Here is a 16,400-nt window from a genome sequence, read left to right as displayed (position 1 = left end):
AGCCTGAACCATGGTTCAAGTTTTGGCCATTCATGTGTGTCTGTGTTAAGTGTGGCCAAGTCACTTCTGACCTATGGCAGCCCTATGAATCAATGCCCTCCAAAATGTCCTATCCTTAACATTGTCTTGCTCAGGTTTTGCCGACTGAGGTTTCATCCATACCTCCAGCCTTTCCCCTTGGACAAGAGTCATGGCATAAGCTGGGCAATTGGATGCCCAAAGACTCTAGAGGGGCTATGGCTCATGGGTAGAGCATTAACTTGGCATGCAGAAGGTCCCAGGTTCAATCCCTGGCATCTCCAGTTAAAGCACATAAACATTTATGTGTTTGACCAGGGGTGTCGAACTCAATTGTTACAAGGGCAATATATGACATAAATTTCACTTGGTTGGGCCATACCTCACCAGCCCAGATTGGGAATGGGGGGAGGGTGGCTGCCTCAGCTGGCCAGATAAGAGTTCTCAAGGGGCCGGATCCAGCCCTCAGGCCTTATGTTTGACACCCCTGTTCTAGACAGCAGCCAGTGCAAAGAGGTTTATGCCTTCCTTTAATGTTTGGGACCTGCCACTCCAAGGGCTCCCCAGCTGGCCCTCACAAACACATGAAGCTGCCTTAAACAGGATCAGACCATCGGTCCACCAAAGTCAGTATTGTCTACTCAGAATGGCAGTGGCATTCCTGGGCCTCAGAAAGAGAGGTGTTTCACATCACCAACTCCCACATCCTTTTTTAACAGGATGTGCTGGGGACTAAACAAGGGACCTTCTGCATGCCAAGCAGATGCTCTGCTACTGAGCCACGGCCCCTCCCTGCTCGACAGCAAGGTGCCTCCCTGCCAGACAAGTTCTCCTGAATTTCCAATTAGGAGCCCAGGGCCACCCACCAGGACTCCAGTTCCCTGCAAATGGGAAGGGGCCGTGGCTCAGTGGAAGAGCCTCTGCTTTGCATACAGAAGGTCCCCGGTTCAATCCCCAGCATCTCCAGTTAAAAGGACCGGGCTGTTGGATTTTTGTGAAGAAAAACTTGCTTTTAGGGAGGGGCCGTGGCTCAGTGGTAGAGCCTCTGCTTGGCATGCAGAAGGTCCCAGGTTCAATCTCTGGCATCTCCAGTTAAAGGGACTAAGCAGGTAGGTGATGCGAAAGACCTCCGCCTGAGACCGTGGAGAGTCGCTGCTGGTCTGAGTGGACAATATTGACTTTGATGGACCTGGGGTCTGATTCAGTAGAAGGCAGCTTCATGCGTTCATGGGGCGCAGCAGGCGAAAGCAGCTTGGCCTAGCTGCACCACTCCCCCTCCCCCCCGCTCCAAAGTTTCTTCTAACCAAGCTGCCGGGGTCAGCTCCTCTCTCATCTCCACCCATCCCTGGCAATCGACCCTGCTTCCAACCTCAACTGCCACTTCATTTCCTGATCAGGCGGCCGGAAAGCCACCGGTTGCAGCTCAGATCCGTTGGAGGAGCTCTCTTTTCCTGGAAACGCCTTCCACGCGGCATGGAGAAATCCCTCGCTGGTGAACACCCACACACACACACACTCTGATGTAAGGGAGGACGCTTTCTCAAAAGCATAGTGAACAGACAAAGAGACAGCCCTTGCTAGGGTGGTTCTCCACTTCCCCCCCTCCGCCACACCATGGTGTCACCAGGAAGTCCCTCCCTCCGGCATCAGTCGATTTGAACGCGGCCCCACCCCTTAGTCCCCACTAACCGCTTGGAGGATGACGATCAACTGCCCGACACCCTGAACAGGGCGAGAGCCCCAAATGACCAAACTGGAGTTTTCCCCCACCATCACCCTATAAATTATCCCACCAAGAGCAGACATCTCTCCCCTCCCTTTTCAAATAATCACCTCCTCATTAGAAAACCCCAAAAGGAAGCTGCTTATACAGACTCAGGCCGACACCTCCTTTGTCCGGCAGCAGCAAGGTCTCCAGGGCAGAGGTCTTTGCCAGACCGACCCTTTTTTACCGCAGAATTAATCTGAGCCCCCCCCCAATGCATGCAAAAAGGTGCTGGCTGAACCCACCCTTTTGCAACACCCCACCCCATTACTACATCCTGCTGGTTCCGAGTAATTTTTTGCATGATTTCCTCCATCCCCTGAACGCCCCGATTTGAATTCCAGACTGCTCTGCCCATCTTTGACCTGGAGGCACCCCCCCTCCCTTCAAGGCTGCCCCACCCACCCCTCGGCCACTTCTCCTTCTCGAGTATCAGATCTTGCAGGCGCCTGGTTTCACACACCTCATAATTAACTTCGGGATTTCACTGCTACAGTAAGTCACGATAGCCACTGGCTCCCATGCCTTCTTTAAAAAAAACGGGCATTCAGACAAATTTTCGGAGAAGGGAATCAAAAGGCTGTAATTAAACATAGCCAAATGGAACCTTCATGCCCAGAGGCAGTATACCTGTGAACAGATACCGGGATGGGAAATGCTTATTACTTTTCTGCAGAGCTTGCGAGCATCACAGGGACACCTGGCAAGCCACTGATGGACACAGGGCGTTTCTGATCAACAGATCCTGGGGGAAGGGGAAAGACCTGCAACAGGACTAATAAACAGGCGTCCATGCAATGCTTCAGGGCTTCCAGCGGGCCTTTGTGGGCCAGACAGGCCTTTGGTCTGACCTGGAAGGGCAATTCTAGTAAAGAATTAGGTTACACTTACAGCAACCAGTTCGGCAACAGCTATCAAACATGATGACTAATTACACCCAGGGAACATCTACCTCCACACACCAGAACAAACAGGGCACACAGCAAAACACCTTCACACCCTGCCGTTGGCCTGCCCTAACCGGACAATCCTCACACACAAAAAGCACAAGGCAAAACTGGCACAGCGAGAAGATCTATGGCTAGCAACAAGTAGACGGCACCCAAGAAGAGAACTCCCATGTTCAACAGGAGTCTACCTCTAAGCACCTCTGGGGCAGGGGAAAGTGAGCAAGCACTCAATGCAGCAGGGCAATTGCCTCCATTACACAGAGGAAAAAAAATCACAGAATAGCTGGTGGTCAATTGAGAATGAAAGAGTTTGGATCAGACCCAATAGGGCAAAACTCAGGCCAAGCGCAAAGGATTCTGGGGGCAGGCAAGGCCACTCCCCCTCAAAGGCTTCTGGGGGAAAGGAGGGGATCCAAACTCTGGCCAAACGCAAAGGAGTCTGGGGGCAGGCAAGGCCACTCCCCCTCAAAGGCTTCTGGGGGCAGGGAGGGAAACCAAACTCAGGCCAAGCGCAAAGGATTCTGGGGGCAGGCAAGGCCACTCCCCATCAAAGGCTTCTGGGGGAAGGGAGGGGATCCAAACGCTGGCCAAACGCAAAGGATTCTGGGGGGAGGCGAGGCCACCCTCCAAAAGCTTCTGGGGGCAGTGAGGGAATCCAAACTCTGGCCAAGCGCAAAGGAGTCTGGGGGCAGGCAAGGCCACTCCCCCTCAAAGGCTTCTGGGGGAAGGGAGGGGATCCAAACTCTGACCAAGCGCAAAGGATTCTGGGGGCAGGCGAGGCCACACACCCCCCAAAGGCTTCTGGGGACAGTGGGGAAAACCAAACTCAGGCCAAGCGCAAAGGAGTCTGGGGGCGGGCGAGGCCCCCCTCCCAAAAAGGAAAAAAACCCCCTACCAATCACTTTCTCCTGCCCTGCGACGGGGCGCGCCTCTCTTCCCCCCCCCCCATCCATCTCCGCCCTCCTTTACCTGCTCCCGGGCGCGGCGCTCGGCCTCCGCCTCCCGCTGCAGCCGCTCGGCCCGCTCGTCGGCCTCGTCGGCGTGCTGCTGCAGCACCTGGATCTTGCGCTTCACCGCCTCGATGGTGGTCGCTCCGGCCATGACCGCTGCTCAGCCCTGCCCGCTCTCGACTGTGCCCGCGCTGCTGCCGCCGCCGCCTCACCCGACAACCCCCGCGCCCCGCCCTGAAATACCGGAACCCGCCCCTCCCCCCGCTCCCGGCGCCGCCCCGCCCGCGCCCCGCCCGCTGACGTCACGCCGCCCCGCGCGAAAGAAGCCCCGGATGAGGGCGGCTCCCTCGGCTCTGCCCGGCGGGGTTGCCATGGCGACGGGCGCGGGCCTCCCAGAGCCGAAAACGCCTCGGGGGCTCTGAGAATCCCATCCTGCGCTCATTGACCTGGGAGTAAGCCCCTTTGGGCAAAGCGGGTTACTCCTCCTCAGGAAGCACCCAGAGGCTTGCGCTGACCTTTGCAAGTTTGCTTGGGAATTGGTCCCACATTGCAAATAGCGGGTACGGTTGCCAACCTCCAGGTACTAGCTGGAGATCTCCTGGTATTACCACTGATCTCCAGCCGAGTACCCAGCTTGCTGGGGGTAAAGGGAAGATGACTGGGGAAGGCACTGGCAAACCACCCCGTAAACAAAGGCCATTTATTCATGGAAGGTTTTGCATTGGATTTGTCACTCTATAGATGCACATTTTCCCCCAGCTGAATTCTCAAAACTCTGCATGGTGGCTTATTTTTGAGTTTTGAGAATATGGATGGGGGGAAAGTGCATCTAAAGAGTGGCAAATCCAATGCAAAACCTTCCATGAATAAATGGCCAAAGTCTGCCTAGGAAACGTCGGGATGTGATGTTACCCCATGGGTCAGGAATGACCTGGTGCTTGCACAGGGGACCGTTACCTTTTACCAACCGACATAAATCAGTTCACCTGGAGGAAATGGCTGCTTTGGCAATTGGTCTCTATGGCATTGAAGTCCCTCCCCAAACCCCACCCTCCTCAGGCTCCACCCCAAATACCTCCGGCCTGTAGTGAAGAGGGACCTGGCAACCCTAGTAGTGGGGTTTGTTTCCAAGGCAACGCCTGGGTAAAGAATGTGGCTGTAAAAGAAGGGGTGCCTACCACGTGTTTACCACGATGGGTAGCCGTGCTAGTCTGTCGCTAGCAGTTAGGGCTGCCAACCTGCAGGTAATAGCTGGAGATCTCCTGCTATTGCAACTGATCTCCAGCCGACAGAAATCAGTTCACCTGGAGGAAATGGCTGCTTTGGCAATTGGACTCTATGGCATTGAAGTTCCTCCCCAAACCCCATCCTCCTCAGGATCCGCCCCCAAAATCTCCTGCCCATGGTGAAGAGGGACCTGGCAACCCTACTAGCAGTAGAAAATAGCACGAGTCCAGTAGCACCTCAAAGACTAGCAAAACGTCTGGCAGGGTATGAGCTTTCCAGAGCCAAAGCTCACTTCTTCAGATACACGTGTTTACCAGTGAGGGAAAACTCACTGAAATCAGAGATGGTTACTTCAAAGTAAGCATACATGAACTTTCCCTAGAAGCTAAAATGACTAAACTCAGGCTATCCTACCTTGGTCACATGATAAGACCAGAGTCACTGGAAAAGACAATAATGCTAGGAAAAATTGAAGGCGGCAGGAAAAGAGGAAGGCCCAGCATGAGATGGATCGACTCTATAAAAGAAGCAACCGCCCTGCAGGACCTGAGCAAGGCTGTTAATGATAGGACGTTTTGGAGGACATTCATGCATAGGGTCACCATAAGTCGGAAGCGACTTGATCTCACTTAAGACACACACAAACGCACATGAGGAACTAGGCTGTGAAGAATGTGCAGTTCTTTATGTGAAACTACTGATGCCCTGCTTATGTCCCTTCAGAGGTGAGATGCCTCAGCTGAACAATAAAACCTATTGTAGGGGAATAAAAGAATAAAATGAGCAGGCCTGAAACTACACACGGCAATAAAATCTATTTTTAAAAAAATAGTGAAAGGAAATTGTAGTTGGAGCAGCATTAAAGCGAACTACAGGAAGAGAAATGAGCTAAGTGGGGAGAATAAAAGTTTTCACTTAGTAGCTAAAGCTAAAGAATCTTTCGAAGAAGAACCTGCAGTTTTAGGAAGTGAAGTGAAAGCTGCACTTAGGAGAAACAAATCACCAGGAGGAGAGGGGATATCAATAAAGCTATTTCAAGCCCCAGAAATGTCCATCAAAATCTTAACAAGCTTATGCCAACAAATATGGAAGACAAAACAATGGCCCACAGACTGAAAACGCTGAATCTGCATTCCAGTTCTGAAAAAGACGTCAAAGACTGCAGCAACTATCAGACCATTGCATTAATTTCTCACGTGAGTAAAGTTATGCTCAACATCTTACAACAAACTGTTACCCAATATAGACCAAGAAATGCCAGATGTTCAAGCTGGATTCAGAAAAAAAAGCACTATTGATCATGTTGCAAATGTATGATGGTTACTGGAGCATATGGTTACTGGAGCATGTTGCAAATATATGATGGTTACTGGAGAAAATCAGCTTGTGTTTCATAGATTACAGAAAAGCTTTGACTGTGGAACATGAAAAGAAATATGGTTGGTTTTAAAATAAATGGGTGTACCACAACATCTGATTGTTTTGATGCACAACCTATACTCTGGACAAGAGGCCACGGTTAGGACAGAATATGGAGAAACTGGATGATTTCCAATTGGCAAAGGTGTCAGACAAGAATGTCTTATTTTCCTATCTGTTCAATATGTATGCAGAACATATCATAAGGAAAGCTGGGTTGGATTTCGGTAATGGTGGAGTGAAAATTGGCAAAAGGAACATTAACAATTTGAGATATGCAGATGACACTGCAAAACTGGCAGAAAATAATAAAGTCTTGAAATGGCTACTGAGGAAGGTTAAAGCAGAAAGTGCCAAAGCAAAATTACAGCTGAACATCAAAAAGATAAAAGGAATGACTACTGAGGAATTACACAATCTAAAGATTAACAATGAAGATACTGAAATTGTTCAAGATTTTAACATAAGAACATAAGAAAGGCCCTGCTGGATCAGACCAAGGCCCATCAAGTCCAGCAGTCTGTTCACACAGTGGCTAACCAGGTACCTTTAGGAAGCCACAAACAAGACGAGTGCAGCAGCACCATCCTGCCTGTGTTCCACCGCACCCAAAATAATAGGCATGCTCCTCTGATACTAGAGAGAATAGGTATGCAGCATGACCAGTATCCATTCTAACTAATAACCATGAATACCCCTCTCCTCCATGAATATGTCCACTCGCCTCTTAAAGCCTTCCAGGCTGGCAGCCATCACCACATCCTGGGGCACGGAGTTCCACAATTTAACTATGTGTTGTGTGAAAAAATATTTCCTTTTATCTGTTTTGAATCTCTCGCTCTCCAGCTTTAGCAGATGACCCCGTGTTCTAGTATTATGGGAGAGGGAGAAAAACTTCTCCCTGTCCACTCTCTCCAAACCATGCACACCGGTAATTGTATAGACCTCTATCATGTCTCCCCTTAGCCGCCTTCTTTCCAAGCTAAACAGCCCTAAGCGTCCTAACCGCTCCCCATAGGACAGTTGCTCTAGTCCCTTAATCATTTTGGTTGCTCTTTTCTGCACCTTCTCAAGCTCTGTAATATCCTTTTTAGGTGTGGTGACCAGAACTGTACACAGTATTCCAAGTGTGGTCTCACCATAGATTTGTACAAGGGCAGTATGATATCAGCAGTTTTATTTTCTATTCCTCGTCTAATTATGGCCAGCATGGAATTTGCCTTTTTTAAAGCAGCCGCACACTGGGTTGACATCTTCATTGAGCTATCCACTACCACCCCAAGATCCCTTTCTTGGTCTGTCACTGCCAGCACAGATCCCATCAGTGTATATGTGAAGTTGGGATTTTTTGCCCCAATATGCATCACTTTACACTTGCTCACATTGAATCTCATTTGCCATTTTAATGCCCATTCTTCGAGTACGCAGAGATCCTTCTGGAGCTCTTCACAGTCCGATTTTGTTTTAACCACCCTAAATAATTTGGTGTCATGGCTACTTCACTGTTTAACCCCAACTCCAGGTCGTTAATGAACAGGTTGAAAAGCACAGGTCCCTTTTCTATTCCTTGGCTTCAATATCAACCAAAGGAAAACTGCACCCAAGAAATCAGAAGGAGATTGAGACTGGGAAGGGCAGCCATGAAGGAGCTAGAAAATATCCTTAAGTGTAAGGATGTGTCGCTGGCGACCAAGATAACTTGTACTGTGGTATTCTTCATTACTATGCATGGGTGTGGAAGGTGAACAATGAAGAAAGCAGGCAGGAAGAAAGCTGATTCCTTTGAAATGTGGTGTTGGAGAAGAGTTTTACGAATACTGTGGACTGCCAAAAAGACAAAATCAGTGGGTTCTAGTTCAAATCAAGCCTGAACTCTCCCTAGAAGCTAAAATGACCAAACTGAGGCTATCTTAATTTGGTCTCATTATGTGAAGACAAAAGTCACTGGAAAAGACAATAATGCTAGGAAAAGTGGAAGGCAGCAGGATAAGAGGAAGACCCAACATGAGATGGATTGTCTCTGTAAAGGAGGCCACGGCCCTCAGTTTGCAAGGCTGTTAACAATAGGATGCTTTGGAAGTCATTGATTTATAGGGTCGCCATAAGCTAAAGCCAGACACAGCTAAAGCCAAACTTCACACCAAGCAAAGGACTATGAGGAGACCATTCTAAAGCAGAGGTGCCACCACAGAAAAGGCCGTCTCTGGTGGCCACCCTCAGGAGGGACTCTACAGATTACCTTAGAATCATAAAGTTGGAAGGGACCACCAGGGTCATCTAGTTCAACCCCCTGCATGACGTAGGAAATTCACAACTACCTCCCCCCCGCACACGCCCAGTGACCCATTCTCCATGCCCAGAAGATGGCTAAGGTGCCCTCCCTCTCATGATCTGCCTAACGTCATAGAATCAGCCTTGAAGACAGATGGCCATCTAGCCTCTTCTTAAAAACCTCCAGGGAAGGAGAGCTTACCACTTCCCTTAATGGAGGGCAAAATAAGTCTGTGGAAAAATTGAAAACAAAGCTCAGTCCTTCCTTGCTGGTGAGGAAGCTGCATTGAATTTAGTGGAATTTCCTTCCAAATAAATCCATAAACCATTCAGCTACAAGCCATATTGAATTCAACCGGCATATACATGCTTAGGGCCAAACTGCGGGGCTGTACCCCTAGGTACATTTACTTAAGAATAAGTCCTGCTGAACAACACAAAGCTTACTCAAATGAATAGGAAAGTTCCACTTGAATTCAGTGGTCGTTGCTTCCAAGGAAATGTGAATAGAATTGGATTGCAGCCACACTTAAAATAGTGAGCTGAGTATGTATTAATTGATTCATACAGTTACAGATATAAGGCACGTGATTTGGTAATAAAAAATAGAAGGCATTATTAAGAAATATTGCTAGATAGGCTTAAAATTCAATATTAATATATTAATGCAAAATTGTATTAAATAGGCTTAGTAATATACAGACTATGAAGACTTTGGAATAAACGTTTAAAATGGTGAGTAACTAGAGAAACATTTGTACATGTAGAACTAAACAGTGATATTAAATCGTATAGTATGAATGAGCTCTGTTTCTATTTGGCATATGAGGAAGATGTTGTAAGTAAGAAGTATTGTAAGAGGAGTGTAAATTGCATGTGTGATGTATTTGTGTTGTATTTGTTTTAAAAATAATAAAATATTATTTTTAAAAATGTGCACACGGACTGCTGAGCTCCAGTCTGTAAACTCAGCCTTTGTAACTCACATTATTCAACCTCCTGGTTTTTTGGTTAACATTTTTAAGATAGCTCTTTCTCATTCCTGTCCTGTTTGGCTCAGAATGGTGCAGATTGGCCGTACAAGCAACTGACGGAGAACTTCAGATAGGAAGTGAAGCCTGAAGTGCCAGGGGAGCAATTAGGTACATATATGGGCAAGAGAACTGGAATTAACCTTTGCAGAGCAGCATCTGGGGCTTTTGCTTGGGGAAGGAGCTGGGCTGGGTAACATTCCATTCCAGTGAGATCCTGCCTACACTGCGCACACACAAACGTGCACGCACCCACCCACCCCCTCCCGCCGGCCTGTCCCCTTTTCTCTGAACAGTGGAAAGCTGAGAAAGCTACTGATGCTTTCCTGCCTGCGTTACTGCGTGGGATTCTCATTTAACAAGCAACAGTTTTGGTGGTATTATGTTATGCCTGGAAGATCCGGCAGTTGTTCACTCGCTCTTTTCCTTGGAGTGCTTGGAAGACAGAAGGCAGCCCCTATCTATCCTAACTATCCTTTTAGGGTTGCCAGCCTCCAGGTGGGGCCTGGAGATCTCCCAGAATCACACCTCGTCTCCAAACTACAGAGATCTGTTCTCCTGGAAGAAATGGCAGCTTCGGAAGATGGACTCTGGCATTACATCTGTGCTGAGGTCCCTCCCCTCCCCAAAGGCCACCCTCCCCAGGCTCCACCCCCAAATCTTCAGGAATTTATCAAGGCAGAACTGGCAACCCAGACGCAATCATAGCTAGGGTTGCCAACCTCCAGGTAGTCACATATATACATAAAGTGCCACTGATGCACTGAATATAATGGTTTAGGTAATTTCAAACACGTGATTTCCAGCAAATAATTCAAGTTATGCAACAAAACAATGAATCGGTAATGTAAATTTGGAGCAATGCTAAAGATAAGGAATAACTCCCCTGAAAGAAAAAAAATTCCAGAAATCAGGGTCTGACTCTGGTCAACTGGGATAGCTGTAGCATACAGTATGAGTTTGGGGTAGGATTGCCAACCTCCAGGTAGTAGCTGGAGATCTGCTATTACAATTCATCTCCAGCCGATAGAGGTCAGTTCCCCTGCAGAAAATGGCCGCTTTGGCAATTGGACTCTATGGCATCAAAGTCCCTCCCCTCCCAAACCCCGCCCTCCTGAGGCTCCGCCCCAAAATTCTCCAGGTATTTCCCAACCCGGAGCTGGCAACCCTACTGAGAGCCCTTTTCGACCTCCACCATCTTTCACTCTCTGCAAAATGATACTGAATTGGCCACTCGTTTTCTTCTTGGCAGGAGGGTACAGCAGAGAGGAACAGCAGTGGCTGACAGGTCTGCGTGAAGATACACAAGAATTTGACTGCTGAAGGGAAGCAGGCAGAACAGAAAGAAACACAGAGGTTACTCAAACAACAGTGTGATTCCTTTCCCCCCTATCCCTGATTCAATAAATGGGAGACCAGAAAGCAGTCCATGTTTCCTCCAGCAGCTGCTCCCACTTCTACGAGCCAAGCTGTCTTGGGAAACCTGGGCTGGGGCCGCTTCCTCTCTGAGAGTTTTCTCAAGGGTCAGATACGTTGACCCGGTATCGCTGGCACCCCCCCCCAAGCCGCAAAGGAGCTTTGCGCTAGTCTATAAAGAAGAGTCCACAAAGAAGAGATTGTCCAGGCTTCAGTGTGTCACCATTATGAGTGTGTGTGTGTGTGTTAAGTGCCATCAAGTCGCCTCCGACTCATGGCGACCCTATGAATAAAAGTCCTCCAAAATGTCCTACCTTTGACAGCCTTGCTCAGATCTTGCAGATTGAGGGCCGTGGCCGTCCTGTAGGCAAGCAGAAAAGCTACAGAATTTCTCAGAATTTTTTCAAAAGAAGTTCATTGGTTCTTGTAGGTTATCCGGGCTGTGTGACCAAGACCACGGTCACACAGCCCGGATAACCTACAAGAACCAATTCTAAAGAGAGTTTCTAGTCCTCGAGAAGATAGTTTCAGATGGTAGGTGTGTTGGTCTGCAGTAGAACTGCTAGATTCAAGCCCAGTAGCGCCTTAGAGACCAACAAGATTTGGGGGGGTGGGTATAAGCTTTTGAGAGCCAAAGCTGATATCTGTCAAACGAAGCTTTGACTCTCGAAAGTTTATTATCTGAAAATCTTGTTGGTCTCTAAGGTGCTGTGTGTGTGTGAAGTGCGGTCAAGTCGCTTCTGACTCATCGCCACCCTATGAATCAGTGTCCTCCAAAGTGTCCTATAGTTCACAATCTTGCTCAGGTCTTGCCAATTGAGGGCCGTGGCTTCCGTTGTAGAGTCAATCCATCTCTTGTTGGGTCTTCCTCTTTTTCTGCTGCCTTCGGCTTTTCCTAGCATGATTGTCTTTTCCAGTGCCTCTTGTCTTCTTATAATATGACCAAAGTATGATAGCCTCAGTTTAGTCATTTTAGCTTCTAGGGACAGTTCAGGCTTGATTTGATCTAGAAGCCACTTACTTGTCTTTTTGGCGGTCCACGGTATCTGTAAAACTCTTCTCCAACTCCACATTTAAAAGGAATCTATTTTCTTCTTGTCAGCTTTATTCATAGTCCAACTTTCACACCTATACATAGGAATAGGGAATACTATGGCATGAATTAACTTGCTCTTGGTGGTCAATGACAAATCATTACACTTAAGAATCTTTTCTGGATTCTTCACAGTCACCCGTCCCAGTTTCAATCTCCTTCTGATTTCTTGGTTGCAGTCTCCCTTTCGGTTGATGATGGAGCCAAGGAATGGAAAGTCTTGAACAATTTCAATTTCCTCGTTGTCAACCTTAATAGTCGTGCTACTGAACACATGAAGCTGCCTTCTGCTGAATCAGAACCCAGGTCTATCAAAGCCAGTATTGTCTACTCTGACCGAGAGCGGCTCTCCAGGGTCTCAGGCAGGGGTCTTTCACATCACCCACCTGCCTAGTCCCTTTAACTGGAGATGCCGGGGATTGAACCTGGGACCTTCTGCATGCTAAGCAGATGCTCTACCACTAAGCCATGGCCCCTCCTCTACTGGACTCAAATCTAGCTGTTCTAGCCCTCGTATTTGTAGTCATGGGCCAACCTGTGATGAAGCCCGAAGGACTGTGGGAAAAGGGGTGCAGAGTGTAAAGGATTCGGCTTCAGTGCTCTGTACAAAATAACCTCTCCAGCACTAATGTTAAATAAAAAAATACCCCGAACATCAGAATTGCAGAATCAGATACAATTTTGACTTGTTAAAAGCACTTGAAACATTCATGTTTGGCTGTATTATGCTCAGCAAAGGTGACGCATACTGCTTGACACATATCTCTTCCTTGAGGTCCCTTCCTCAAACTCTGGACTTAGCACTACAGTAATAAAAGCAGCCGTGGGGGTGGAGGGGAGAGGAGCCGCCATCTGGAAGGGCCTGGAGGAAGTGGGCTGATTCTCTCCTGCAAAGCCCTTTGCAACTGTCAAGTCTTATTCATTCCTTGCTGTGGTCAGCATAGCAATCCTTCGCCTGGCTTTCCAATTAGCACCAGCTAGAAACACATTCCTTGGCATGGAGGCTGGCTTCTGAGATTACTCGCACCCTCCTGGAGTCGTAGAGGGATGTCTCGCTGCCGAATAGTTAAAATGCCCAAGGAACAAGCTGTGAAGTTCTCTTGCAACTCCCGGGCCTCCAGAATACACTGCTGGTGGTGGAAAGTGCCGTCCAGTACACAGCTGATTTATGGCGACCCCGTAGGGTTGTCAAGGCAAGAGACTAGGGTTGCCAACCTCCAGGTAGTAGCTGGAGATCTCTTGCTATTACAACTGATCTCCAGCCGATAGAGATCAGTTTACCTGGAGAAAATGGTCGCCTTGGCAATTAGACTCTATGGCATTTAAGTCCCTCCCCTCCCAAACCTCACCCTCCTCAGGCTCTGCCCCAAAAATCTCCCGCCGATAGCGAAGAGGGACCTGGCAACCCTACAAGAGATGTTCGGAGGTGGTTTTGCCATTGCCTGCCTCGGCGTGGGCAGAGGGAGTTCGGAGAGAACTGGGGCTGGCCCAAGGTCACCCAGCAGGTTTCATGTGGAGCAGTGGGGAATCGAACCCGGTTCTCCAGATTAGAGGCTGTTGCTCTCAACCACTACACCCTGCTGGCTCTCTGACTAACCAACCAGATTTTAATTATCTGACCCATCAAACGATATTCCATCTGGTAATCAAGGATCCACTCCAGTGTGCTAGGGTCAAACAGGATAGTGCTTTCCCCAGCATGCCTTGCTAGGCAGGGATGCCATACTTCCTGGTAGGGCTTCAAATAAATAAAAGGTGAAGCAAGGAGTTCCTCATATCCAACTAGGGTTGCCAGCTGCGGGTTGGGAAATATCTGAAGATTTTGGGGATGGAGCCTGAGGAGGGTGGGGTTTGAGGAGGGAAGGGATGTCAATGGGGTGGGGGAGAAGAAGAAGAAGAAGAGTTGGTTTTTATATGCCAACTTTCTCTACCACTTAAGGAAGAATCAGACCAGCTTACAATCACTTTCCCTTCCCCTCCCCACAACAGACACCCTGTGAGGTAGGTGGGGCTGAGAGAGCTCTAAGAGAACTGTGACTGGTCCAAGGTCCCCCAGCTGGCTTCATGTGGAGGAGTGGGAAAACAAATCCCGTTCACCAGATTAGTGTCCGCCACTCATGTGGAGGAGTGGAGAATCGAACCCGGCTCTCCAGATCAGACGCCACTCTTAACCACTACACCACACCATAGAGTCCACCTTCCAAAGTGACCATTTTCTCCAACTGAACTGATCTCTGTCGCCTCGAGATCAGTTGTAATCCCAGGAGATCTCCAGTCACAACCTGGAGGTTGGCAACCCTATAGCAAACAGACTTCTGTCTCCACTCCCACCCCTCAAGCCCATGTGTATTTCAGACTCAGAAACATGAATGGACTTAAGTTTTTAAGTTCAGAAACGTTTTCCTGTTTATTATCAGGGCTGGCTCAAGGTTTGGGATGGGGGGGTGGGGAGAAGCCTTCCCGAGGTTCACCCACTGATCGTACTACTTCCTCATGCGCATGTATGTACCCAAACACTCTCCTGAAAGAGGAAGAGGAATGAGATTGGTTCGCAATCCTTTAAGCCCTGTCGAACAAGGAAGCATTGGCAATGCAGCCCTGCCCTGGCTAGGCACTCTTGCCCATAATAATCTCCAGATTCCATCCCAGCTTCATCTCTGAATTGGCAGATTATCATGAGTGGATTAAACAGGATGTGACAGACAGTTTAGGTTCTGCCGCTCCCTAAGAGTGACCAATGCAAACTGGCAAAATGTCGGGGAAACAGGGAAAAGCCCTTAAAAGCTCTAAAAAGAAAAGAGAAACACATGAAGCTGCCTCATACCGAATCAGACCCTTGGTCCATCAAAGTCAGTATTGTCTACTCAGACCGGCAGCAGCTCTCCAGGGTCTCAGGCTGAGGTCTTTCCCATCACCTACTTGCCTAGTCCCTTTGACTGGAGATGCCGGGGATTGAACTTGGGACCTTCTGCATGCCAAGCAGAGGCTCTACCGCTGAGCCACAGCCCCTCCCCATGATGGCATGCAGCTAGGGTTGCCAACCTCCAGGTACTAGCTGGAGAAAATGGCCTGGAATGAACACAATGCCATGTGAACATTCCCCTTTCATCCAGAGCAGTGGTTCCCAAAGTGGGCAGTACCACCCCCTGGGGTGGGTGGGATTACTTAAGGGGCACTAAAAGGCAAGGGGGCAGCAGGGGGGCATTAGAGGTGGGCCCCTTCAGCTGTGTTGTTCACTAATTTACAATAGATCAAGCTATGGCACCCTGCTGGCAAATTTGGTGGAAACTATCATAATCCCCCCCCCCCGACTTTGAAGAGCTGGTACCTCTGGGTCAAGTTAATCAGTTTGGTTGAATAAATTTCAACTAAAAAGTTTTAATTTGATTTTGAATAGATGTGCAATGAATTGTTACTGTTTTGAAATTTTATTGTTATTATCTTCTTTAGTGAGTCACGCAAAGCCCTAGTTTGAATGATGCTTTTTATAGGGTAGGGTAGGGGGCGCTGGGGTTGAGTTGGTGGAACCAAGGGGGCGGTGGCCCGAAAAGTTTGGGAACCACTGATCCAGAGGTTTCTTCCTTTCTGTGCGGGGCGGGGCGGGGGGTAAATATGGAAGCACCCTGTAAGTCTGTGAATCCTGGTTGCTAGCGGAGGGTTTGGCCTTCTTGTGCTATTGTGGGTTTTGCAGAGGCATCTGGCTGTGGCCACTATGGGAAATGGGTTATCAGCCTCGCAGCTGGGCCTAATCCAGCAGGGCTCTTCTTCTGCAAACTGTTGGGTTAACAGGACAGGAAGAGCTTTTGGTCTTGGGGGAAAGGAATGCGTTCTCCGTCCCCCTCTCCTGGCCGACTTTGGCACACATGGAAACCCAGCTGAATAGTAACTCCTCCCTTAGAAACCTCCCTCTACTCTTAAGATGTTCCTCCGTGTTGCCCCATCTACAACAGAGGGATCCACTGGCTGGGGTTGCCGGCCTCCAGGTGGCAGCTGGAGATCTCCCATGATTACAACTGATCTTCAGGCGACAGAGCTCAGTTCCCCTGGAGAAAACGGCTGCTTTGGAGGATGGACTCTACGTAGGGTTGCCAACCTCCAGGTTACTAGCTGGAGATCTCCAGCTATTACAACCGATCTCCAGCCAATAGAGATTGGTTCCCCTGGAAAAAATGGCCGTTTTTGGCAATTGGACTCTATGGCATTGAAGTCCTTCCCCTCCCCAAACCCCACCCTCCTCAGGCTCCACCCCAAAAACCTCCT

At 48.7% G+C, this 16,400-nt stretch overlaps 1 protein-coding gene across 15 annotated transcripts in view; it reads right to left on the bottom strand.

The window, feature by feature from the left end:
• Window positions 1-16,400, bottom strand: part of TPM3 (tropomyosin 3) — a 90,648-nt gene that overhangs the window by 54,440 nt on the left and 19,808 nt on the right. For 8 of the 15 annotated variants that reach the window (XM_056853246.1, XM_056853245.1, XM_056853251.1 and 5 more), the window contains exon 1: window positions 3,703-3,866. The exons of the other annotated variants lie outside the window; for them this stretch is intronic. In XM_056853246.1, coding sequence (XP_056709224.1) covers window positions 3,703-3,834 — 132 coding nt within the window. In that variant the 5' untranslated portion in view covers window positions 3,835-3,866. Of the gene's footprint in view, window positions 1-3,702; window positions 3,867-16,400 lie in introns of those variants that run through there. 15 annotated transcript variants of the gene reach the window in all.

The sequence above is a fragment of the Euleptes europaea genome, chromosome 7 (genome assembly GCF_029931775.1).
Source record: "Euleptes europaea isolate rEulEur1 chromosome 7, rEulEur1.hap1, whole genome shotgun sequence".
Lineage (NCBI taxonomy): Eukaryota > Metazoa > Chordata > Lepidosauria > Squamata > Sphaerodactylidae > Euleptes > Euleptes europaea.
The sequence above is the reverse complement of the archived record's forward strand: the minus strand, read 5'-3'. Positions and strand labels throughout refer to the sequence as shown.